At 34.4% G+C, this 26,815-nt stretch overlaps 3 protein-coding genes and 1 long non-coding RNA gene across 5 annotated transcripts; 2 read left to right on the top strand and 2 right to left on the bottom strand.

Annotated features, from left to right (window-relative positions):
• Positions 1-975: 975 nt before the first annotated feature.
• LOC111018155 (uncharacterized) lies at positions 976-2,864 on the top strand. The gene is made up of 4 exons (XM_022294118.2): positions 976-1,169; positions 1,280-1,368; positions 1,453-2,491; positions 2,566-2,864. The coding sequence occupies exons 1-4, from the start codon at positions 1,092-1,094 to the stop codon at positions 2,644-2,646; spliced, it is 1,287 nt and encodes a 428-aa protein (XP_022149810.1). The 5' UTR covers positions 976-1,091; the 3' UTR covers positions 2,647-2,864.
• An 887-nt stretch (positions 2,865-3,751) lies between these two features.
• Positions 3,752-12,633, bottom strand: LOC111018222 (putative disease resistance protein At4g27220). Its single transcript, XM_022294233.2, has 5 exons — positions 12,538-12,633; positions 7,438-10,294; positions 6,330-6,614; positions 4,899-5,597; positions 3,752-4,156 (listed from the first exon to the last, which is right to left on the bottom strand). The coding sequence occupies exons 2-5, from the start codon at positions 10,252-10,254 to the stop codon at positions 3,917-3,919; spliced, it is 4,041 nt and encodes a 1,346-aa protein (XP_022149925.2). The 5' UTR covers positions 10,255-10,294; positions 12,538-12,633; the 3' UTR covers positions 3,752-3,916.
• Positions 12,634-14,569: 1,936 nt separating this feature from the next.
• On the bottom strand, positions 14,570-26,261 carry PEX12 (peroxin-12). 2 transcript variants are annotated; one of them, XM_088127861.1, is made up of 11 exons: positions 26,002-26,250; positions 25,351-25,675; positions 25,113-25,218; positions 24,866-25,011; positions 23,444-23,693; positions 21,529-21,638; positions 21,005-21,079; positions 20,142-20,228; positions 19,309-19,395; positions 16,621-16,758; positions 14,570-14,993 (listed from the first exon to the last, which is right to left on the bottom strand). In XM_088127861.1, exons 3-11 carry the CDS (start codon positions 25,147-25,149, stop codon positions 14,922-14,924), a joined length of 1,002 nt encoding a protein of 333 aa, XP_087983987.1. In that variant the 5' UTR covers positions 25,150-25,218; positions 25,351-25,675; positions 26,002-26,250; the 3' UTR covers positions 14,570-14,921. The 2 variants fall into 2 exon arrangements, with proteins under 2 accessions (XP_087983987.1, XP_022149920.2); XM_022294228.2 differs by lacking the exon at positions 25,351-25,675 and having other exon boundaries at positions 26,002-26,261.
• LOC148209904 (uncharacterized) lies at positions 17,408-19,392 on the top strand. Its single transcript, XR_015792936.1, has 2 exons — positions 17,408-17,692; positions 18,967-19,392. It is a non-coding gene; the product is annotated as an uncharacterized LOC148209904 (long non-coding RNA).
• Positions 26,262-26,815: the final 554 nt, after the last annotated feature.

Raw genomic sequence — 26,815 nt, 5'->3', positions numbered from 1 at the left:
ATAGTCTTTGTCTCGTATATTTCTATACACTGAAGTATATAGAAGGAGAGGAAGCAAGGGTCAAGAGAAGTCAGCTCGCTTTGAGCCCCTTTTCGATTCCTTCACCCAATCTCACGAGAAGCAAGCCCAAAGGGCCCTACCTTGACCTGTCCCAGACACCCAGCCATCACAAGGCTACTGACATTGCCAAATGCTTCTCCACAAAACAAGTTCGGGCCAAAAACAGGTGACTATTATAGCTAAACTAAGCTCATGTTGGCCAAATACTAATTTTGTTATTAATTCACATTTATGAGTTTTTACTTATATAAATTTTATTGGAAAGAAAAAAAAAGAGGATCCTGTCAATATTTAATATTTATTTTAGTGACACTGTCTTCACTAATCCGCAGGGTGTGAATAACCTTATTCTTCTTCATGTTGATAAGGAAAATTAATTAATTACTCTAATCGATGTTTGTCTGATTTCTAATGATGATCTCGACTGGTGGGGTGCCCCGCCTCCACCAAAGCACCAGCAGGACTAGTTGAATTGGGAAGGTTGTTTAAGAGTGAATTTTCAAATAGATTCAATATTCTTTTAATTTAAGTGTTTAATTTTTAGCATTAGAAGTTTATGAGGTCAAATTGTCGTCTATAAAGGTTTAGGAGTTTAATTTTTACTATTGAAAATCCATGGGTATAATTTTTTAATTTTTAAAAGGTTAAGGATTTGTTGTTTGATGTGAAAGTTTAGAAATGAATTTATAACAACTGGCAACACTTCAAAGATGGGTTAGTGCAATTTAGCCTAAAATTAATTATTAGAAATAAAAATAATAATATTGTAAACCAATTTTATCTAAATTTAAAATTAAAAAAAATATATGTATTTGACTAATTTTGTAGAGCAAAAATGTTTGAGATTTGACTATATTTGAGCTGACGCTCCTTGAAAGATACTTAAGCCAATGAATGAAGCCGAAAATAAAGCAAATTCCAACGCTCCCAACGGTCATATTTCCTCTCACACTCATCAAAATCCTTTAAACCCAAACCCAAAACCCCACTTCCATTCAATCAAACCAAATCCTCCGTCGATTCTTCCAACAATGGGTTGCTTTCTAGCTTCTTGTTTCCGCCATTCCAAGCGCCGGAAACCCAAAAAGTCCCCCTCGTCCTCAAATCATGTAATTGTAACCCCCCTTTTGATTTCTTCGTCTTTCTGTGGGTTTCCTTTTTTGTTCTTGTTTCCCAATGGTCGCTGTAATTTGAAGTCTTTGGTTGTGTTTTTCTGTAGATTCTTAAACCTAATGAAGCTGTTCATCCGCTGGATCGCGCCAAGGAAGAGCCGCAACTGTCGTCGGTTAGCCTAAATGCGGATTCTCTGTAAGATCTTTGCGTTACAACTTGAGTTTTTTATTGTAGTTTTCTTTACTTAGGGTTAATTTCTCTGATTTTTTTGATGCGTAGAGAGAAAGTTGGAGAGCAGATTGAGTTGTGTCACAGTGGTGAGAAAACTTCTGACCCGATTGTTGAGGATGATGCAGTGGTTCCTACTCAGGATGTTGAAAATGTTTTGGATGAGGTTAAAAAGGAGGAGAAGAGTGGGCTGGAAGATGATGAACCGAGAGGAAGCTCGAATTTATCCACTGCATTTTCTTTGCCTCTGAATCATAGGTATGCAGATTGCAGAAACAGCAACGACGACGAATGTGTAGAGGAAATGGATCTTTTAGATGAAGGAGAAGGAAGAAAAGATGATGGTGATGGAAGAAGTGAGTTATTTGTTCAGCAGGAATCTTCAGAGTCTCTGTTTTCTTTGTCATTAGGTTCAAGGAAACAAATTTGTGCAGTTGAAGCTGGAGAGAATGAGGTTAATAGTCCAGCTCCAAGCCATTGTTCTTGTGGTACTCAACCTGAGAAGGCTTCACCGGGCCAGAAGACGGGATGTCAGAACCGGAATGCCGATTCTGTTCTTGCCCCAATTGAGAATGTTACTCATTTGAATGCTGCAAGAGTGAAAACGGTGCCACCAGTTCGTCTAGAGAAGGAGAATATCGATTCAGAAAAAGATTATGATGTGCCCATCAGTCCGGAGCCTACTCCTAAAAGGCCGTTAAGAAAGTTGAAAGAAAATCATAGCAATTCAAAGCCTGCAGAGGACGAGATCGCGGTAGATACCAGCCTTTCGAACTGGCTGATTGAATGTGATACCACACCAAAATCCAAGAGTAGTTCTAGCTCAATTGGAAACTCACCTATGTGGACTAGAAATTCAGCCAAAAGCTATGAAGACAGGCCAATTTTAGGAGCATTGACACTAGAAGAGCTTAGACAGTTCTCTGCATTTTCGACTCCAAGGCGATCGAGGAGTCGGAGTCCGGAGGAGACACCGATTATAGGTACTGTTGGGAGTTATTGGAGTCATACAAGACAGGATGCAGATTTCAATCCAGGCTCATCATCACCTTGCACGGGATCGACGAAAACAGCTAGAAAAAACCGAGAGGTATTTGGATATCTTTTTGAATGTATCTTCCAGCCAATATGCAGTGATATTAACTTGTTTGTTTGTGGTTTCAGGATGAGAGGGTCAATTGGAATTCAACTCCATTTCTAGAAAGATTGGACAGGGCTTTGGCATCAAATTCTGCTGAAGTTTAGTATGTCTCTAATTAGAATATTGTTGTGTGGTCTTGCTTTATAAATTGTCTTTTCCTTTTCAACTTGCCTTGGAAAAGTGAAATATATTTTTGGATGTAAAAAGCAATGTGCAGAAATAAGTAAATAATTATTAGTTCTTTCTGTTGTTTGCTTTGCTCATGAACATGTCTATCCTTTTGTAAGTAATTTATGCTAATGTTTCATTCTCTTTAAAAGAAGTCATCTGTATCTTCCCATTGGTATACAGCGGTCCCAAGTTTAGAAGGCAATGTCGAGATAATAGTCATTGGTAAGTTAGCTATCTACACACTATGGATCAAAAGTAAGGAAATTCTAGAATGCATTACTATCAAATAAACAGTCCTCTACGCACTCGGCATTTCCATCAGAAAGTACTGCTCCAAGCCATTGTTTCACCATCAGGCAATCCAAGCATACCTTAGTGGATAAGGCACCAATTATTTTCATGGGAGTGAAAATTCAATCTCCCAAGTCCCACCCCACATAAAAACTATTCTCACAATTGATTTGTTGTTCTTCCTTTCCATGAATATAGATCTGATTATTTTGTGGATGTTTGCATTTGGTTCCTACATTTAGCTTTCTGTTTGGTTTAATATGTCATTTTACTATATGGTAGTTCTTTCTGTTTAGTTTAGTTTTTTATAATCAGATCATTCAGTCCTATTGATCTTTAAAGTTTCATCTTGTTGGGACCAAATTGGTTCGTATAGTCGCTTTTGAGCAAGTAGGAAGTCGTGTTCAAGTCTAGAATTGGTCCAATTTTCCTTTCCATTGTCTTATCGACAAATCCGACCTTTTTCAATTTGACTTAATGAAATGACCTTGGCTTTAGGACAATTAATCGGACGAACAAGGCTAAGATAAGGGCCTATTCAGAATCCCTATTCAAATTTCTTGCTTGACTGATTGACTGATTAAGAGAGTTCAGACGAGATTAAACTAAACAGAAAATTCAGAAAACATTCATACATTTTACTAATGAAATAAGAATGGTGAAACTCCACTGAATCTTTGCTCAACCTGAGTAGCTATTTCTATGGACTTTTGAGCAATGTAAAAATAGTTCCACTTTCTGCCTACATTGTTTAAATTTCAAATTAATGTACAATCAATTTTATAAACTTTATAAGCCTTCAAAGCCGAGGCCTTAATATTTTACATTGGAGATTCTATGAAAACAACCTTAATCTATACATTCAAGTGAAGATTGTACTATTATAGAAAGAGAGAGAGAGAGGATTAGGAATCACCTTGAGGCAGTCTGACGAGCAATTGCTGTAAGTTGGGCCAAGTGTTCCATCATTTGATTCTGTCCCATAACAAGAGTTTGTAATTGAGCTCTTATTTCAGTTAACTCAGCTTCAACTGTATCCTCTTGCGCTGTGGTGGTTGTTCTTTCTTCTTTCTTGCTTGTGGACATCTCATTCAACACATCTGATTCTCGTCTTTCTAATTGCTCTTTCTTGGAAGACTGATCGTCTTCAACCTTGTTGATTGAATCATAATGAATCAGATGCAATCAGTTGTATTTGATTATAAAAATGAGCAGTAAGGAAGTTGCAACAAATGCATGGTGTATGTCGTTTTTGCATACGGACTACTCTTAAGTTGTATAATACTTGTTCTTCATAAGTGACAAAATTGCTTCATACTGTTGGCCAAGTTAAATTTTCCATCTGATGGAAGATAAGTTACATAATAAATTGCAATAACTTTTATGGAAAAACCAAGTTGAAAAAGTAGCTGGAGTTAGATTCGAAGTTTGGGAAGAGAGGATTTTTCCAGAGGGTGTAATGTGTTAGAGAAAGAAAGATAGAATTTTTAAAGAAAAAAGTACAAGAAAGAGGAAGAGAACTTTTTACATGGAGATTTTAACTTGGCTAATGGTGGTAGGATTCAAATTTGTTACTTGTACAAGAATGAGAGTTCAATTTTTACAATTAAAGTTTGTGGGTCACTCTAACTTGGAGATAGTCTTTGCATTTTACACTTACTGTCAATTACTATAAATGTTCTAACCAGAATGGTTTTTTAGAATGATTTGAAAGTTTAAAGACAGAAATGAGAGAAGTATAAAGATGGAGACTAACATCAGATTTAAACTAAAATTTGGGGTGATGAGAATTTAGAAATACGAGATTTCGATTTAAAAAATGCTTTTGGCCTCCAACTTTTGAGCCAGAAAAAGGAACTAAACTACATACAGAGAGTAAAGAGAAAGAACATACCTTTTCATCAGCAGGGGGTGATGATTTTTCAAGAGCACCTTCCAGTAACTTGAATGATTTGCAATGGCGTACGTCCAAAAGCTGTAACGATGGACAGTCCAAAGTGTATTTCCCCGGATAGAACCTCTTGAACTCAAACAAATTCCAAAGATGCAACGATGTCAGCCCAGTTAAAAGAAACGCCACATCTTCATCTTCTCCTCCTCCTTTAGAAACAATTTCCTCCACTCCACAGAACTGTATTTTAAGCTCTTCAAGTTGTACGAGATCCTTAGCTATGGATGCTGGGAAGAGATTTACCAGGCTTTGGCAATGTATTGTATGCACAACTTGCAGAGATGGATAGCTTAGGAATCTGTGTGGGTCTGAGCTCCATATATGCTTTAGTTTAGGTAGACGAAGCAGCTTCAGCTCTTTCAGATGGTTAGCTGCCATGGCTGCTACCTGGTCGCCATTGTTAACAGAACCTTTCACCTGAAATATCTCCACCAGGGAACTACAATCTGTAACAATTAACCTCTCGAGGTTTGTGAGTCTGTTGAGCATGTAATCTGGAAAGATTGTCTCCAGTCTTCTGCAATGTCTGATGTCAACTTTTTTCAACTTTGAGAAGGCTCCTGAAGTAGCTTCTTTGTCCCATAGTGTCTCCAAAGAATCCATGCGAGAGATTACAAGAGATTCAAGGCTTGGGAAAACATTCTGCAGTTATGTCATTCGGTTTGTCACTCTTGCTCAAAAATCAAAATATTATGGGAAGGTTAAATATAGTACTGATTACTGATATATATATATATATATATATACTCAAGTTTTGATTATTCCATCTATTTAGCTTCTGAACTAACAAAAAATCATTACGTCATTTTAAGGATCTCATAATGGGACCTAACAAGAGTTTATAATATAAGTGAGCTACTCCTCTCATTGTCAATTGATTTTGAGATGGAACCTCGTGAATATTGATATGTCCTTAAATTTTAAAGTACTTCTATATGCACACATGGTGCCATGCTTTTGTCCTTTCATAGAATATTGAGGTGACATGATTATTAGACCAATATTAGCTAATTTCGCATATCTTGACAAAGTAGACATCTAGACGTATTAATTTAAATCATTTATCTTGACCTATCTGTTGTCTAGTTGTTACATGTATCTAAAACATTCATTTATTGTGTCATGTCAAACCAATCAATGTTTATCTACTCATTCTAAAAAGAAAAAAAAAAGTTTATCTATAGGCATGTTATTGCATTCTGTTCCTCGCGTCTATGGCAGAAAATAAATAAAAGTATAATTTAAAGATCAGGGACATAATTGAAATTTTTTTCGAGATTATGGACTAAGCAAACATTATTCTTAAAATTTAGGAACTAAGTTTAGGAGGAAAAATCATCTAGAATGGAGAGCATCAACATGTTGAAATTGTACCTCGTTCTGAAAAATAGATTGGGTAGTGTAATGGCTGCCCAGATCTCTAGCTTCTGAAATGGTTATATCTTTCATCAACTTACAGTTACTTATTTCAAGACGTTCAAGATGCACAAGGCTTTTTGCCATAGTGATTGTCGTTAAATATTTGATTGAAGCACAGCCCTCCACACTCAGAGAAGTTAGATTTTTAACGCCAGAAAAGCTAGCTGGAAGTTGATCCTGCCAAATCTTTCCCGAATTCAAAGCGTGCAATTTTAATGTTTCCAATTTAGGGAAGGAAACCTGCAAAACATTTATAGAGTAAAAAAGCTTTTAACAGTCTGTGAATATATTGAGAGAATGAGTTCGAGGGGAGCAGAATGAAGTGGGTTTAATTTTTAAAAAATTATTCAAAAAGGGAAAAACTTGCTTCAACGTATTCCAGTGTATTCTTTTATCTTTCTACAGAGAAGATAAATGTTGTTTTACCTCTACGACAAACAATTAACACTTGAAATCGTTAGAAATGACCTAACAGAAGCCAACACAGAGAACCTGATCAATGCAGTTAATATGACAGGTAAAAAATGAAAATTTTACGGTTAAAATTGCTCTTGGCTACAAAGATAGCTTACTTTATTATTATTATTATTATTACTTTTTAGAATCAATACCTACCAAAATAGCTTCATTCAACCACAAGATTTCTCATAACTAGACAGACCCTCCAAAAGAAAAACGTACTAACAAATTGAGATATTAATATGACCGCTTATTAATTTTAAAGTTCAATTTGATGAAATTAAAATTTTGAAGTTAAAATTGACTAGGTAAAGTTCCTAAAATGCTAATAAGTAATCAAATAGTTTTGGACTCACCTTTTCATGTTGATTATCATCTTATTTTAAGATTGGTAGGATTCACCTAAAAAAATATTTATGAACCGTGACATTTATAAATACTGACAATGTGACAGGCGTCTAAGAATTAGCCTATCCTGATACTAGAAAATCAATGCTTGAGTCCATTGATTTGGTTACTAGATAGTAATTATATCATCCATGACTGATTCTAAATTTTAAAGCCATACAAAGGTATATAATGGAAGTAGTATAGTCTAGCATACCTCTTTGTTGAGAAGTGGATGAAAACTAGGCTTAACGGTGGAAATTGTATGACCTGCATCCACTTTAGTTGAAGGCACTGCTGTGCTGCTTTCATGACAGTAGAAACCCATAAGCTCTGGTAGATGTTGGAGTATCAGAGAACGCAATTCAGGGAACTCAATCATGTTCTTCTCATCCATCTTATCATCATGGATGGAAACTACTGTCTCCATCACAGGGCACTCACTAATTTCCAGCTTTTGAAGGACAAGGCCTCCACCCATGGAAGGTGGGAAAACAAATTTCAATCTACTACAGCTTTCAACTTTTACTCTTTTCAAGTTACGGAAGGACATCTGTGGAAGTGTTCCACGACATATCAATCCAAGGTTCGCCAGATTTTTTAGACTTAAGGACTCCAACAACGGAAATGCACTGTGTGGATGCTGCATATTCTCTGAGTTAACAACAGTCACAATCTCAGCATTGTTATGGACACGCAATCGCTTCAATTTTGGAAAGCCTTTGTGGTCTAGACTAAATAGGATATTCTTGGCACTCCTCAATTCATCTAGATACAGATCTTCAGTATTCTCTAGTAGTGCTTGAATTGCATCTTCTCTCTGAAAGCTGCTCTCAAGCTTGAGTTTCAGGGTCTTTGAAGTTTCATACTTTCCGGACCAATCCCAACCATCTCCAATCAGTATTCTATAACCAATCAAATTTCTGAAAAGCGAGGCTCTTGGTAGAATTCTGGCATCCGAAATGTGGACATGTAGAGTGGTCAGCCGTGGTAGATTGTTCAATTCAGCAATCCCTGCATTTATATTTCCCTCATTGGCGTGTCCTACATTCCAAAGTTTAAAACTATTGTCCAGGTACAGCTCACACAACCCTGTCAACCTGGATAAAAGGTTTGCAGGGATCACCTTGAGTTTGGAGCAATTAGATAAGTTTAACATTTTCAAATTGGTCAATTGCCCAATTACTCTTGGGAGTGCAACAATGTCAGATGCTCTCAGGCTGAGGATTTCAAGCTTTTTCAGTTCCCCGACTATAGACATGTCCGGTAAAACACAGTCATCTAAACACAATGTCTGAAGGTTTACCAGTTGGTTGATCGATGATGGAAGCTGTACTATACATAAGCCAGTCAGATCTAAAACTCTTAATTCCTGCATACCTGCAAAAAAGCTTTCAGGTAATCGCAGAGGTGTTCTTTTTCCAACCAATAATAGGAACTTAAGCTGTGGACATGTAAATTCTGGGAGTTCAGTGAAATCGCTACAGCCTAGCGAGATTGCAGTGTAATCTTTGAACTCATCTATTGGGGGCCACATTTTCTCTCCAACACCATGTCTTACCAAATATTTGGACTTCATTTTAGATGCAACCAAAATAGCCGTATCTCGAACTATGTCATGCATTTTCACAAAATCACTATCAGCCCCATCCAGCAACAAGTAAGAAGTCTTGAGCTCATCAACCAAAGAAAGTATTCTACCTCTTGCCACCACTAGAGAACTCATGCCATTTAATAGCCCCAGACCCATCGCATACATCAACAAGTATTTGATGTTAATCTGATAATCTTCTGGAAATAAGCTACATAGTAAAAACAGTGACCTGGCTTCATCTCTATCTAAAGATTTATAACTCAATTTCAAAGAAGAATATACCTCTTTGTTCACCCCGTAGTTGTTGGGTTGGCCGGGAAACTTCAATTCTTGCAAGGCATCATTCCAAATCGGCCGCCCTTTACCTTTCAATGCTTGTGCAACTGTGGCAAGAGCGAGTGGCAATCCAGCGCATTCATCTGCCAACTCAGTAGCGACGGCTTCCATTTCAGGATCAGAATCATTACAATCCACAAAATCGCATGCCATCTTGTTGAAAAAATTCCTTGCTTCCTTTTTTGATAGAACATTGATCTTGATATTTTTCTGAGTACCAAAATCGTCAAAGAACAAATCGTCCTTTCTGGATGTTACAAGTATCTTACACCCCTTGTGATGACCAGAAGTTCCAATTGCTTCTAAATCTAGCTTCGCCCAGACATCATCCAAAATCACTAAGACCTTCTTCTCCATCTCTAACCTTCGGCGTAGCCGATTGGCCCTCACTCGTTCACTTTCCTCCTCAAATTTCAACCCTAACTGATCAGCAATCTCCCCTTGTATTCTCTTCACGTCTGGCGTCTGCGTCACAGTCGCCATTGCTACAGCATCGAAAAGCTTGCACTCTATGGCTAATCTTGCAACTTCTTCAGCTAGTGTGGTTTTCCCCACTCCCCCCATCCCATGTACCACTATCACGCTCGCATAAGCATCAGCAAGCGCTTCGATTATCTCCTTCTGAATCGGAACCCTAGATTCGAAGGCTTCGAACTTCTTACTGTTCTTCACCGTAAAAATCCCCGGTGGCGGCAAACGATACGCAACCCTCTCAAATCTCCCTTCTTCAATGGCTTTAACAACCTCCACAGCCAATTTCACAGCTCTTCTGCTGAACCGATGCCGCGATGGCATATTCCACCATCGCAGACTCCGGCCGTTCGCCTCATTGAAAAACCTATCAACATCTTCAGAGAACTTTTCAGCAATACTCAGCCATTCGACTACCATACCTTCGATTTCGTCCCCATTGCTTTTGGCGGAGTCGACGGAATGCTGAACGAAATCTCTAGTTTCCACCAGCTTCTTCAGTTGATCTCTGAGATTAGTCACGTTGCTTCTGAAGTGAAGCAGATAATCCAGTTGCCGGAAAACGGGATCCACCATGCAGTTGGTGATTCTTTCCCCAATTGGACCAACAATGGCGGTTGAACAAATCTCCATTTCCTTCTCCTCCGTCAAACTTGCGTCTACAGAGTAATCCCTGTGAGAATTCAATTTCAGTTCATTCTCGTCACGCTATCATTCCAATCGCGCCAAATTTGAATCTGACTATTTAAAATATCACAAGAACTAGAAGATATTTGTTCGGCCTCTTAAAATATCTTCTTCTTTTTTTCTTAATCTCTTAAAATATCTTATTAAACATTCATTTTAATCTTTAATTAATATATATATGTATATGTATATTACAAGTTGGAGTGGAATAATTCGTAGTAGTCTTTGAAATATTTATTTTAGTTATTAAACTTTTTAAAATGAGTTACACTACCTGTTTAGTTACAGGTGCGTTGATAAATCTCTAAATTGTACTAAAAAAAGATAAATCTCTAAATTAAAAAAAAATTAATAAGTCATCAAACCTTCAATATTATATATAATAAGTTTTTAAATTAAAATAATATTTAATAAATTTCTAAACTCTCGTATCTAATAAGCCTCATAATTAAAAACAATAAAAAAAAGTTTAAAATAAACCGATATCTACTAGACACAAAATTCAAATATCAAAAATCTATACTGACATTCAAAGTCTATAGTTTATTGGAGACTTTTTAAAGTTTAGCATCATCGGTCTTGGTAATAATTAATGATAGAATAACAATAAATACCAAAAAGGTAATCATGTATATATTTTTTTAAGTTTGAAAACTAAAATTGATAATTGAAAGTCTAGGTGACAAAATAAAATTTGAAAGTCTAAGTAACAAAATAAAATTTTAACCTAAAATAAACTAAAGGTAAAATTAAAACTTAACGTACTTTTTACTTTGAGCACCCTAAGACACATTTAAATTTCTAAACTTTAAACACTATCCTGAACTTGATACTATTAAATAAATTAAAATAAAATGATGCCTCTCCTACGTCGGATCGTAACCAGGTACGATAAAATTTAACGAATTACAAATTTTGATTGGAGAACACACACCAATTATTACACTTTAGCTTTAATCTTACTTTTTTTCAGTCCCAAATTTAATTAATCGCTATTATTATTTATTTATATTTCAATTAACTCTATTAGATCATGTCTTCCATACCAATATATTTTTTTCAATCAATGTTCATGACAAGAACTAAAGTTAAAGCATGGTGGTTGACCCAAAGGGTTGACCTTTTTTTTTTTTGGGTAAATGAGTTGTTTTGATCAACTCATAGTTGTCCTTCACAATTGATAACAATTGGTCAAAGTATAGTGCAAAATGGCTTAATTATCAACAAATTAAAGACAGGGACCTAAATGCAAAATTGACTTCAATGATCATGTCCAACCATAGGCCACTTGAAAACATATCACAACCCACTGCAAATTTTGGAGGATTAATTTGTGGTGGTTTCGAACCTATATTTAGTACGTGGATTTATTCATCTTAGATTATGAATTCATTAATCCTAAAAACTCATAAATTTACCTAAAACTCCCAATTTCATCACTTTGTAGTTCACTTTAAACTTTAAAAGTTGGTTGAAATTTTAACCCTATTATAGGTTTTCACTCATACATGTCAAATGAATTATGTATAACCATATATTTAGTGTGACAAACAAAAATCGACATTAGAACTTGTTTTTTCTCGGTTGAAATTTGTAAGTTTTTGCGGAATTATATTATTTAATGGTCGATTTTGTACCTATTAATCAAATTTAAATTTATGCAAAGCTTTATTTTCATAAGATTAGCGAGATTTTAGAATTTTTATTTGTTTTATTTTTTTGTCAAAATTAGTGAGTGATTTAACCGAAAGTGAGTAAAATAAAACATTTATCTAAGTTGAAGGGTTAAATTTAATAGAATCAAAAGTTTTAAGGTGAAAGTTTATACAACTGGTCAAATTTAAGGGAAACAATTCTCCCTAATTTCTTATGTTAGACATTTAATTATTCTAAGCTAATCATTATTAATCTTTCTCAATACTAATTACTAGCAAACTATTTCCTAGCTAGGCATATTTAATTTCCAAGCACCTAAATGAAAAACTAAAACATCTCATGTCTAGCTTATATTCTCTAACATTTTCCATTTGAATATCATCACAAAATACATAATTTTTTTTCCTTAGTACAACATATGGGATAGGGGTGAGGGATCGAACCCACAACTTTTTAGTTGGAGATATATGTCAATTACTACTAGCTATGCTGAACTTTGGCATCGTAAATATACATAATTAAATAGAAGTTTAAAAATAAAAGATAAATAATGGAAAATTTAGTTAGGCATACCTTAATTTTTGAATATAATTGTTGTCTTCTTTTCTAGCTGATAAAAGGAGCTCTCTCTCAAAGAAAAAAAATATATTAGGAGAAGGCCACAAATGAACATAAGAACTTCATTGATGAAAAGCTCTCTTTATATATGAGAGAGAATAGTGTATATGGGTGAGAAGAAAAAGTCACAAAGGAAAGTTCATGGAAACAAATTAATTCTCCTTGTGTTTCAAGACATTGAATCTAGAATACTTGGGACTTGTCAAAAAATTGAATAATTCTCCCCCTTCCTTAAAAGAGAAAAATTATATTTTTTTTTGTTTGAGCTCGATCTACATTTGGTATAATAATAGATGCCTTATTCCACTGAACTATATTTGTAGGAACAAAAAAGAAAATTTATATTAGGATTAATTTTTATTAAATTATAGGTTGAATTAAATTGGGTCGGTACAGTTTGGGTAAAGTTTCAATTTGGTCTCCATGATTTTAGAAGTTTTAATTTAATTTTTATGATTAGGACTTAATTTCAATTTCGTCTTGGTATATTTGGGTTTAGTTTCAATTTAATCTCTGGTTTGAAAAGTTTCAATTTTATATCTATGGTTTAGTCAAACTTCACAAATTGTTCATACTGATATCTACATTGACAGTTTTTTTTTTCGAGTGGCAGTTTTCTATTTGCGTAACTGTGTGAGTTTAAGTTAGTCTGTTTTAGCGTTTAGGGATTAGTAAACAATAAAAGGAAATAGAGAGGTTTTCAAGTGGGTAAAACAAAATTTAGGACCTCGGTAGTTTTGAGATTTAATATAACCATGAGAACTAAATTAAAACTATGCCCAAACCATAAGAATCAAATTGGAACTTTTAAAATCATAGGGATCAAATTGAAACTTTGTCCAAACTATAAAAATCACCAAATGTGTAATTTAACCTAAATCATATAATAAAATATATATTAGACTAAATAAATGTTTTAATCTCTAATGTTACCTAAATCATATAATAAAATAATATTAGACTAAATAAATGTTTTAATCTGTTGGGGCATTTTTCAACCAAATCTCATACGTTTTAACATTTTTCAATTATATCATCCTTCTCATAGATGAATGTCAAAATTGGTTGATAATAAGCTTACTTGACGGGATACTTAATAAGTTAGCAATAATTTATTCGGTTATTCCCTACCAAGATCAAAAGTTTTGCCAACTTCTTAGAAATTTTGAAGAGAAATTATAAACTTTCCTCTCTCCATTTCTACTAATTCAGTAAAATCATAATGAAATCTATTATTAACCAATTTTAACCTTCACTATATTACATGTCTGTAATCCAACCCAAACTATGTAGTTTAGGTTGAGTCGATCAGATTTTTCGGGTCATCAAGCTTTTTGAACATCCATATTCACTATAAAAAATGTGTAATTAAAAAATGATGTAATATTAAATTAAAACAAATAAATAATAGGAACCAAATTGTTTTAGAAAACCCTCAAATTTAAAGACTAGAATATATATTGCGTTTTAAATATTATTGGAAACCCTCAAATAGAGAAGGAAAATAGACAGCTAACGATTTTGAATCTCTTTTCAAAAAAATGACTTCAAAACTTATACGAAACCAACTCCTCAATCTATTTATATTAATATCCAAAATTGCTAGGAAGTTTGATTACTCGATGAAAGCTAATATACAATTTATTCAAACACACATAATCGTTGATACTCAAAAAATATATAAATTTTGTTCAATGACATTCTATTTTTAGAATTTTTTATGCCTCTTTTTTTTCTTGTTAGTTTTTCTAAAAAAATAATAATAATAATAATATAAGACATGGTTTCTTGTTCTCTAGAAATAGGAAGAAATATATATAAATTCATATGCCTTAAATTGTTAAATATTTTTAAACTATATAATAATAAAGCATAAACCGAGAGAATATAAAGATAATAAACATTTCCAACATATTAAAAAATGTGGTGCCAACGATGTCAATAAAAGTTTCAATGTAAATAAAAATACAACGATAAGATTTATAACTTAGTGTAAAATCATACTATATTAATAGAAATAGTTCTTAAAAAGATTATCGATTTCAATAATTCTTTCAAGAATATCTCAACAATATCTTATTGATACATCCATCTAAGATTAAGACTTCAACATTTCCATCACCATCGATATTATAATCCTTGAAAACATCATATTACCAATGACTAGTCCATTTAATCTATAATTTACACATTTTCAACCATCAAGTATATAATTAACTACATAATGAACGAGTGTAAAATTTATCTCTTCAAGCTGAAGGTTTGACAAGAAGAAGCCTACCGAATCCTTGAGAAGATGGCAGCCATCAATCCTTGCATTATAGTGTTCCTAGGGTTCTTCACATATCATGGAAGAGCCTCCTGATGTGATCAACATTTGCAGGCATTAACGTGATTGGGCAACGCTTATACTGATCCAATGCCAACATAAACAACACAAGATTACGACGGTTAGATGATATTTCACCCGAGTCCACAAATAGTATTTTTGAACAAGAAACTAAACTTTTCATGAAGAAATGAAAAGTAACAATAGTTCAAACATACAAGCCCCAAAAAGGGGGTACAAAGAGTTCGTCATATCATCCAACCAATCTCTCTTCACTTCCTTAAGTTCTGTTCGATAAGATTTTTCTTTTTTCTTTTTTATTAGAAACGAATATGCATTAATCACTAATCACTAATCACTAATCAAAAGGCAAGAGCAACTAGGGGCGAAGGATTGAGGGAGCCCCCTCCCAAAAGCCTAATACAAAGACCGCTTTCCCATCTTGCATAAGCATTGCTAAGCTGTAGTTACAAAAGAATTTCCTATGATTTAGGCACCACATAGAAGTAGTGATTTGAACATGTTGGTTTCTTTCTTTCCATAAACTCCAAAGAAGGCCTCTAACCGCGCAGCTCCACAGGGTTTTTGACTTACCTTTTAAAAATACTTACCTTTTAGAAACCACCCCTGCAAGGCCTCAAACAGCAACTCCTCTACTGATCTGGGCATACAAAAGGCTAAACCAAATTCCTTTGACAGCACGTTCCAGCTCTTGGAAGCAATCGAACAGTGAATAAAAATATGGTCTTCAATCGGGACCAAGCAACGAGTGAAGTACATTGTCCCTATTCACTCTTTCCTCATCCCAAAAAATTCATATCTCTGTTCACCTAACCCTTCTCTCGCTCAATCCTTTCAATTTAATGCCACTTTCCCACCCTCATTTGTTCCTCATGTTCCATCATTCAAAGACAAGGTTGTAGTGTAGCTATGGATGTCTCGGGGGGACAGTTTGAGCTTCATCCATCATTCCAACCTGCACAAGAGTAGCCTGCACTTGCATCCTTTTCTCGCCACATACCACTGTATTTTTTATTTATTATTATTTTTTTAATAACGGGGAGTCGGAGCTTTGCTCCCCTATACCCAAGGGCACATGCACCCCCCCCCCCAAGGCTCGGAGCCGAGAGACATCAAGGAGTTTTGGTATTAAGCTCATCAGAAGGTTCGAACCTGAGACCACTAAGCCGGTATGACCAAGAGACACCAAGCCCTTGCCAACTGGACTGCCCCTTGGGGGCGCCACATACCCTGCTCCCTCAAACTTTATTTTCATTGCTACTTGCCTTCGTCCACAAATTCCACCTTACAGCTACCCTCAATTGCAAACCCTCTAGTCTCTTCTCTACCGCTTCCATCCATGAAACTATTCTTTTAACGCAATGGATGAAATGCTCTAATTTTGAAAGGTAGCTAATTTTCTTGATTGAATCAAATTCAAAATATAAATAAAATGAGAATCCCTTTCTAGTGCTTTTACCCTAAACAACCAACTGCACCTCCTCTTGCTACTATTTACATTTTCAGGGCCTTTTTTCTGCCTAGAGTAAGTTAATTGAACCACAGGGGGGATCAAAATATAAGTCTGCTTGCTTTGAAAAGATTTCATATACATTAAGCCAATCAAGTAAGATTCCTATAGGAAAAAGAAAAACTATGGAAAACTTCGTTAAATAAATGTTTAGAGACAACATTAGTTAAGAGCTTACCTGTGAGATATACTTGAAGATGCAGGTATAACAAAATACAAAGCCAGATACAGTAATGACGGATGGATTAACTCGTTTCTCTGAGCACAAAGGACAGATTGTTCTGTTGGGCGGTAGTGGAATCCCTTCCTTGGCTACCTGTTAATAACAACACTTTAGACCTCGTATTTGAATGGGAAATACATATGTAACCATTTGAACATATATACCCTCGAACACAAATACAAATATATATTTGTAAAAAAACAAGGTGCCAAGCAGACGAGATAATAAAAAAACCAGCAATCTGGCATGAAAAGCATAAACACGATGTACCCAGTAAATTACCAAATACAAACTCTATTTTGCTTGCATCCTAATGTCCACCTACGACAGAAAATAGTCAGTACAACACTTACTTCCAAATGCTTAAACGAGTTTCAAATCTTTAACATACTTGATCAGTAACAAGTATTTAAATGAAAATTATTAATTTTTTTTTTAAAGTAAATAGCTGTATGAAATATGGCACATTTATTTCCAAACAAAGTTGACACTAAATATTAAATTCATAACCTAAAAGTTCGGCTAACCATTTGGACATGCACTGCTTTAACTATAGTGTCTCCCCAATAATGATGCTTCCATTCCTTAATAGCTAGTACAGCAGCCATTAGCTCCCTTTCATAAATCAGTTTTTTGTGTTGGATTTTCCTTATATTTTTTTATAATATTAGCTGTATATATATTTATCAATTTATGTTTAGTATTCTAATTTTTTTTTATTTCTCTCTCGTCCTCTCCCCTCATTTCTTCTTTCATCTCTATCTTCTTCTACATTTCTCCCCTTTTCTCTTCTCTCCTCTTTGCTCTTGTCTCCTTCTCACAAGGTTTTTCCTTTTTCTCTCACTACTCCGCCAGAAGCTCAATCTTCCTTAAAACCGACCAACCATCAATGTACTCGATCAAGCAATGTTGTAGGCCTTCCAAAACTGCTGAGCTCCAACCAACAAAGACCCATCTGTCAATTGTCGGTGTCAGTTTGAGCTTAAAACTGATGTCAACCGACCGACGTGTACTCTATTCACTTGCGGTAAGCAATTTCTACTACTAAGTTTTCTCACAAATTCCATTGGCTAAAGATATAAACTTTTCTTGGCACTTCTCCTATCCAGCACAAATTTTTTTCCATGTAACCAAGTTTCCTCAAGGAACAGTATCTGGAGATGTTTGTAGGAGTTTTGTTGCATGCGAGGGTGTTCTAGGAGAACCAAATAGAAAGGGTCCAAAAGGAGAAATCTACTCTCTCAATTACTCTCTTTGTGTAACCTTTTTTGTACATTATTTGCCTAAGATGTGTCCATCTCATACGGTGACTGGTGTTATCATCCATGAAGCATTATAACAAGGAATCTTCTCTCTTAAGCAATATTTTAAACATTGCACTTGAAGCATCTTGACTTCTAGCAAGGCAGCAACTAAGTAAAATTATCTCAATAATTATTTTTTAGTGGAATATGAGTTATTTATATATAACATATATATATACACACGCACGCACGCTTGCTTCACAAAAAAGGCCCGTGCGGCATGTGCTTAAGCTTCAAAGGTCCATTACACTTTGGTGCGCTTCGTGCCTTAAAGAACACTGGTCCACATGGACAGTAAGAAACCACCATATTTTTTAAGACAAGTAGACGCTACAGGTTGTGGTTTTGATAGCTTCTTAGACAAACTTTTCTTTTTGGCTTTATATAGATGTAATCTCATTTGCATAGTTATAATCTTTCTTCCCACATTTCCTAATGGAAAGGTGTTTTGTAATTTTCCTTGGATAGGAGTCCTCCCCACCTTTCGTAATTTCATACCATCAATAAAATATCTCTTATAAAAAAAAAAGAGAAAAAAAAAGGATGCTACAGGTTGTGGTTTTGCATTGTCTCAAGTCCAAAGTTCAGAAGAGAAATCCTTATTCAGTCCTTGGCTCGAATTGGTGTTGCATATGTACTAGGCAGGAACGGAAAATATTCAAATCATCTTTTTATTTTCTGCTTGGTGACTTCCCTGTGGGACAAATTTTTGGAGGCATTTGGAAGCCAGTTTCCTTTTCCAAAAAGTGTTATAAATTTCATCTTTCTAGGGTTGTTGGTCATAGTTGGAAGGATTGCAAGAAGCAGATATGGATGAATGGCTTAATTGCGATCTTGTGGGAAGTGTGGATTAAAAGAAACAAAAGATTTTTTCATGAATGGGATCTTATTTGCAAATATTTGGCCTTTGGGTAGGATTAACGTCTTATTCAAAAATATATATATATATATATATTTTATTGAATTATTTATTATTATTATTATTATTATTTGATAGGAAACAAGAGATATGTATTAATCACAAAAAAGAATGAAGTCAGGGCAACACGTAGAGGAAACCCCTCCCCAAGGAAACTATATCATGAAGGCCTTCCAAATTTGAAGGATTGAGCAAAGGGAGTAGTTACTAATGATACAAAAGTATTTTATTGAAATTTTTTTAATAATTATTGTTAATTTGGAATAACTTTTTATTGTGACGGAACAAATATACCCATGCTCCTGCATCTTACAGAGTATGTGAGTTGGATTGTATAATTTTTAGGTAATAGTACTTCAAAAACCAGAAAAAGTTCAAAACCCTCTGATATAGAGTTCAATGAAGCAAAAATTATTTCACCTTTGGAGGAGGAGGTGGTGGAGGTGGGGGATATACAGTTGGTGCAGACATTCGTTCCTCAGCAGATTGGTACCACCACTCCATCATCTATCAAGAGTAAAAGTCGTCATGCAATGAAAAAATGATCAAATATGCAATTCATCTCATCAACGCATGCTAAAATAATATATTCACGCGTTAAATCCTACATTTATAGGAATTTGACCAGTGTTGAACTTTATTCATTTTCAAAACACAACTTCTCAAATAAAAATGAAAAGATCCAAGATCTCTTTTGTACCACTAATTAGAGTGAACGCCTGTGAGTGGGCGAACAAAAAATAATTCTGAATTTCGGGATTAATAAAAGCAAGCTATTGATTAAAATTATATATTTTTCGTACAAGAAAAAATTTTTATTGAATAGAAACTATAACTAATTTTGTTACCCTAAAATTATAACAAATTGTAGAAGTAAATAAGAAATCTTCAAACTGATCTGAGACACAATTCTAATATAATAGAATGGTTGATTTAAAAAATGTCTAGAATTTGATGCCTAGAGTAGCTGAAGTTTTTTACCATTCTGATCCCTTTCCTTTGTAAAACTTGCTTGATACAAATATTTTCCATGAAAAATTTTGTATGCATAAAGCAGAGATTGTTAAAATCCCTATCATCATATTACAACTGGTACAATATACTTAAAATTCTTCTACTTCCTTTGCTAAGCACAAAAAACATGGATGACAAGACAACAGTTAGAACAAAATTGAAATAATAGGTTTAAATTATTATGCTCAAACAGATACTTAAAGGTATCATATGTAGTATCGGATAAGTAAAGCACTCACTTTGAAGAAAAATACTGCTGCAATTAGTCCAGTCTGTGCATAATCAAGCATCGTGTACAAACAAGTGAGGATCCCTCCTTGTATTGCCTGTTTTGCATCATGTAATGTAGTTGGCATAAATAAAATGCCCTTTAAGCATACATATTGAACAAGAGAAAAGATGAAATCGATGCTACAAGTTGAAGAGGACCACTGTTAAACTAGCATCCACAAAATTCATAGATAGACACATGCAGTTGAAAATCTGATGTAGTAACAAGTTCAATTTGTCAAGATTTTAGGGTTTGGCTCATCAAAGCTTTATTCTCTTGTACTCCTGCCTTTTTACACATCTTTGGTTGTTCTTTTCATTTTATTAGCTTTACGTTGCTTTCTTTCGTTAATTCAAGTTCATATCTTGTTAAAAAGAAAAACAAGTTGCCAAGCAGCCAACAAAACAAAGTAACATGGTCATCAAATCAACCCCCAAAATTAGTCAACCAGTCTCTTTACTCAAGAATTGGCGGATATTGCCAAAATTTAAAATTCATGATATGAAACATATTATAACTATTTCGGATTCAACAATTAAAAAAAAGGAAAAAAAAAAGAAGTCTTTTTTCTTAAGTTAAATAAATGAAATGAATTGTATTTTCCATTGTAATTGATTCCTTTTTCCTAAGCAATATACTCCACTTTCATCTTGAATCCTATCAAGTGATTGTCTGTAAGCTCCCAAGGGTTGGGTGATATCACCCAACTCTTGTAACACATTTCACACTGTCATTGAAAAGTTGTTTTCTTCCAAAAATAATAATAATGATGATGAGAAGGTGAAAAGGTAAAAAAGTAAAAAAGTGCACCAAAAATTATCTAAGTTGTACCTTCAACCAAGGAGGACCACGTAGTCTCTCACGCTCATGGCTTCGTATCTTTGAAATTCTAGACGATGTGTCCATCTACCTTGTGTCACAAAAAGGGTAAAGAAAACAATGAATACATAAAATAATGGGATAGAGAACTTTGAATGTTATCTATCTTGTAGCACTAATGAGCGGAAAAAGATGCCAATGTGTGATACATTTAATCTAATAACAGAACAAATATTTGAAATGCAACAACTATTATGTTGAAACTTGTCATAAATTATATAAATTGAATTTCAGTAGTTGTCAACATAAAATATATAACAGACTAATCAAATACATGTCATTTTCATTCAGAGGCTATACAAAGACTGCAAAATCAAATAAATGAATTGTCAAGCATCCATGATTAAATTATGTGTAGAACATCTCGAGAGAAGGGTATTCAAGACTAGCATGAAATAAAGAAGGTTATTATATTTCTACTAAAAAGAGTTACTACCTTAAAAATTTTCAAGAACAGTAAATAGTTACAGAATTACCAGCTCTTGTCCTGTAGACCGACAGACATGAACTCCAATGACCTGCAGTCCAATTGTATAGAATCCAGTAGCATCCAACAAATATAACAGCTGATAAGCAAATGATAGGCCTGCATTATCATAAAGGTGGTCTTTAAACAATGATGTTAAGGAGAGTTTATAACAATGAGTAAGAAATATAGACAACCGTAACAATATTTTATTCCAAATAAAACTTCAAGAAGTACCATTACAAATAAATACAAAGAACTTACTTTCTCTTACATGAAACAAAGTACTTTCATTAAAGTCTAAAGATATGATATTATTCAAGGGGTTGGATAATAAATGAACCATAAGAAACAATCTAGAAGGACATGCAAATCTTAAAGCCCTTTCGTAATTTACATGTAACCTTTAATCACTGTGAATCAGAAGAAAATAGCAACATTTCAAAAATATATTGTAGTGGAAATCCAAAGAGAATCTGTCATATTGGCTCTTTTCTTGATAGCTAAGAATCATGGGCATGGACACACCACACAGATTCTTTTTTTTTTTTTAATAAGAAACGGAACAATATATTCAAAAAACTCTTTGAGAAAAGGAGAAGACAACCTAAAAGGCTGAGGGTAGAGATCAACCTCCCAGCTTTCCAATCATTTGCTATATGTAAACTGTAATTATAAAAGAATTTTTTTGTGGTTTGTGGCCCACCAAGAAGCACACAAATAAAGATAAATGATTGCATGGAATTCTCAAAACATAAATATATAGACAAAAACAGGTGAAGACACTCAGATTTTTTTTTAACAACAAAAAGGAGTCCTAGAATAAATAGACATAATGAAATATACATTTCAAAAACAAATTGTGGTGAAAATCCAAAAGAGCATCGGTCATATTGGCTCTTTTCTTTTCTTTATTTCTTTTTTAGAAGAAACAATTTTATTGATAATATGAAATTATTAATACGAAATAAGGGGAAAACCCTATCCATGGAAGTTACAAAAAAACCTCTCCAATTGGATATCAATGTTGAAAATCTGTAGTGATGAAAGAGAGGGGAGCATTTACACCAAGTAATGACCAAGAAAACTATAGAATGAAAAAAACGGTCAAAATGAAGCTCCTTGTCTTGGAAAATTCTGTGATTCCTTTCCATTCATGTGGACCACATTAAAGCCCGTACAAAATGCATCTGAAGGAACTTTTTTCCTTTGCAAAGGGGTTACCCGCAAGAGTGTATGCCAAGAGAGAGAAGGAGACTTAAAAGCCCAAGTAGACAAGAAGAAAATCATATATCTCTAGTCTTCTCCTCATGTTTAGAAACTCTTTTATTCCTCTCAGACCAGACTATCCAAAAAAAACTGTTGTACAAGGGTTAAAACAAAGTGTTTACTTCTGGTAATGGAAATTCTGACCTTTGAAGATTTGAAACACAAAAGCCTTGGCTGACCTACACTGAACCCAACTCATAACAAATGCTTCCAGAAGCCTGAACCAAAGGGGCAGAGCAAAGCGAACAAAGAAGAATAAGGGCTAGCCCCTGGGTTTGTCTTAGATTAAAAAGATTGTATAGAGGAAAAAAAAATACTTGGGCATCTTGAGCTACCAAAGGGCTTTGAAAACTGGGGGAAGGGATGGCAAAAATTAAAAGGGCAGCAAACGAGGATTTAACAGAGAATAGTCAATTCTTGTCAAGGTTCCACACCTTTTGATCTTCCACCCTATAGATGGTTAAGAAAATAGAAAAAATAATAATAATTCCATACCTTTTGTTTTTCCAAACTGAACCCATCAACTATTTATTAGACTTAAACTTCACAAATGACCTATGATAATCCAAGCTCTAACGTGGTTCACAAATTTCCAAAATTTATTAGTTCAAAATAAGAATACGCCACAAAAACTTGAGGATGCAATGTATTTATACCTTCACTACTTGCATGGAGCCATGGGTAACAAGCACCAACAATTTTCTGAAATTTATTTATGACTCGTGCTCTTACTGATGCTTCAACTCTCAAAGCTCTGGTCGGCACAACGAGGTCCCCTCTCACATCATAAATTTCAGCATTATCAAACCTTTCATTATCATCACCCCATAAACTCGCTTGAAGCCTGGCTTCCCTTTCCTTATTGTAAATTGAATGCAACTTTGACTTGAAATAAGGCAATACAACCTGAAAATTAGATATTCATTGTATTAATAATTTTAAGCACGCAGTGTGTTGCAAGAAAGTCATAAAAATTTGATTAGGAAAAACCAGAAAAGAAAACTGATACAATGTTTTTTTTAATAAGAAACTGAATTTTCATAAGGAGAAATGAAAATATATATATATATACACCAGGGCATACAAAAAAACAGCTCCAGCGCAGAAAACTGATACAATGTAAACATCAGATATCTAACACATTGATCATTTAAGATATGGAGTATGCTGGAAGAAATCCATAAAACAATTCATTAGGGAAAAGCTAAATAAGACAGCCTTCTAAAAGAAACAAAACTTCTTTCCTTTTTTTAATGATAAAATACGAATGTTCATTAAGATAAATGAAAGGACAAAAGGCAAGGGATACAAAAAATGAAGCATAGAAATCGAGTGCATTTCTTAGGTCCCAATTCAATTTGTAATCAAATCAACATTACAAGGGATTAGGTTGCAACAGGAGAAAGAAATCAGGGACTACCTTATTGCTAATGCATATATCAGGGCAAGGAAAAATTAGAGAAGAAGAGCAATAAGAATTTTCTTGGGTTCAGTTCAAATCAGAATTCATCAAGTGAAAAAAATCGAAAAGGAAAACCAATGAAGGAGGAAGAGGGAAGAAAGCAGAAGACTGCACAAGACGTAAAATCATAGAAGATAAGGAATCTTTTGGGTCTGATGAAGAGAAAGACTACAAAATCATTTATCATTTTAAACTCTGTCCATGAAAACTTAATTATACTCAAAACCCCATCTGAAATTATATGGGGCAATATGTTACACAAAAATAACTATTTGTATCTCCTCTTTCCAAAAACTAAAAAGAATTCGGATCTCATACCAAATACCACCTTAGCATCTAAATGCCCTCGACTAGTGAGGGAAGTTCACACAAAAGGCTGAGCTAAACAGGTAGTGATTAACGCACTCATATACCAACTAGGTTAGATAAATGGATGGATGGTGGATGGATAAAGAGAGTGAGAGAGGGAGAAACAAGGTACAAAACATTAAATTTTCCAAGGAGATAATCAAAGTGAATTAAAACGCATCAATGTCAAAAGCACAAAAGTTTTATAGAATGTAACGATAGCTGCCTCCTCATTATCTTTTCTCAATGAACAAGAATCAGATCATACCAAGAAAACAACAGAAAGAACTTTTTGATGCTTTTCTAATCCTCTATGTTGAATGCCATCACCAGGGACAGACCGAGCATCTTCCTTTACTTTTATATTTACGGCTCTTCTTCTTAAACCATACAAGGATTCTGAAAATGAAGCATCTGAAGAATATGTAGAAAATGAATAACAATTAGGTACAAATAGACGAGAACAGAAATGTACAATTTTAAAACATGTGCTTTATGAGAACGACATCATTCACCTGTTGTTCGTAAGCTATGCGTTTCAAGAACCAGCATTAGCAAAGCAAAGAATTCATCTTCGTAGTCTAACACCCTATGAAAGAATGGTCTTCTTAGAGCTAAAACCTGAAAATTTTTCACCAAATTAGAAGAATTCAAGCATTAGGATTTCACAATAAATAAATATATATATATATATACACACACACACACAAATATATATATATAGACATATATTACAATAAGGAAACGACGTACAACCGTATGAAAGAACGCGTAATGTGCACAGTCATGTATGCGATAGGAGACCAATCAATAAGGCAATGATTAGACAACCTGCACCAGCCATTACATTTCTGTAGCTATGGGGTATGTTCTTTTCACGCTAATTAAAAATATTTTTCGTAACTTAACTCATGATGAGGCTCTCCTCCTCTCATTTTTACATTTCCATGCTCGCAACGCAATAGTATCTTATCTGAAGAAGTAGATGATGAATGACCAGTTGTAAATAGTTGGAAAAACAACATATCGTCAATCAAAAAACACTCTCGACATAAGCCAAACGTCTTCTGCCAAAAACCTGGAGCACATAAGTTTTCAAGAAATTACCAACCCTATAGCCTATACAAAATTAGGAGGAGGAAAAACGGCAGCAAAACCATACAAGAGCATGAAAAGGGGGAATTAAAAAAACCCATTCTCAATATAATAGAAACCCATAATTTATGAACATAATTGAACTGAACAACAACACAAAAGCGCGGATAACACATAACTATCAAGATAAAGTATAAATTCGCCAGGAATCAAGCACGAAGACAAAATTTTCCAGGGTTGGAGTCCACGGGGAGACTGCATAAAATCAAAACTATTGAAGACATGGTTTAAAGAGAGAGAAAAGCATACGCCGACGGAGTAGGTGAGAGCAGCACGAAGGCTGGCGGGGAGCTGCTGAGCGGCGGCCATCTCGAAGAAGGTGGGACGAGTCCCTTGCCCTCCCACCTGAAACAACATCCTTCTCTAATTTCTGTCGATCGAATTCGAAGCTCAGTTGGAAATGGAGACGCAGTGCTGCTCTGCTATTCTTCCCACCAAAAACTAGAGCTCGCCGTACCGAAAATGGCACTGTTCGCTCGCATTTGCACGCACCATTAAACCCAAAATCAAAATTTCATAAATCACAAATTTAATCACAATTCTTTATACTTTTTCTCGAAAATCACAATTCTTTATACTATATATCTTACTCTCATCTGAAGTGTAATATTAAAGAAAAAAAATGTTTGATGTTTGAAGTGAAATGATGTCACAGGGGCAAGAGTATACTTCATCAATAATCGAAATATACCTCAAATCAAGAGTTCGTGAGTTTGATCCTCCAATTCCACATGTTGTATTTGAAAAAGAAATAGATGGCATGTCCATGTCCAAATCATAGGAAACTACTACCGCTTCTAGTGTTCTTTTAGTACAACAGATGGAGTGGAAATTTGAACACACAGCATTTGTTCTAATGTGGCTAAACCAAAGAGTTTACAATAGATATATTGACACGGATCCTATTTCTTAATATTTCACACATAAAAATCTCATGTACACATAAAAATTTGTATATAATATATTGTATTAAATTATATTTGTTGCAAGCAGTTTGAATTTATATTTAGTAACAGAGAGTTATTAGAAAAACACTGATTTAAACATTTAGTGAATTTTAGTA

The sequence above is a fragment of the Momordica charantia genome (assembly GCF_013281855.1).
Source record: "Momordica charantia cultivar OHB3-1 chromosome 8 unlocalized genomic scaffold, Mcharantia_2.0 BLBB01000008.1, whole genome shotgun sequence".
Classification (NCBI taxonomy): Eukaryota; Viridiplantae; Streptophyta; class Magnoliopsida; order Cucurbitales; family Cucurbitaceae; genus Momordica; species Momordica charantia.
Note: the sequence above shows the minus strand (reverse complement) of the source record. Positions and strands in the feature narration are given on the sequence as shown.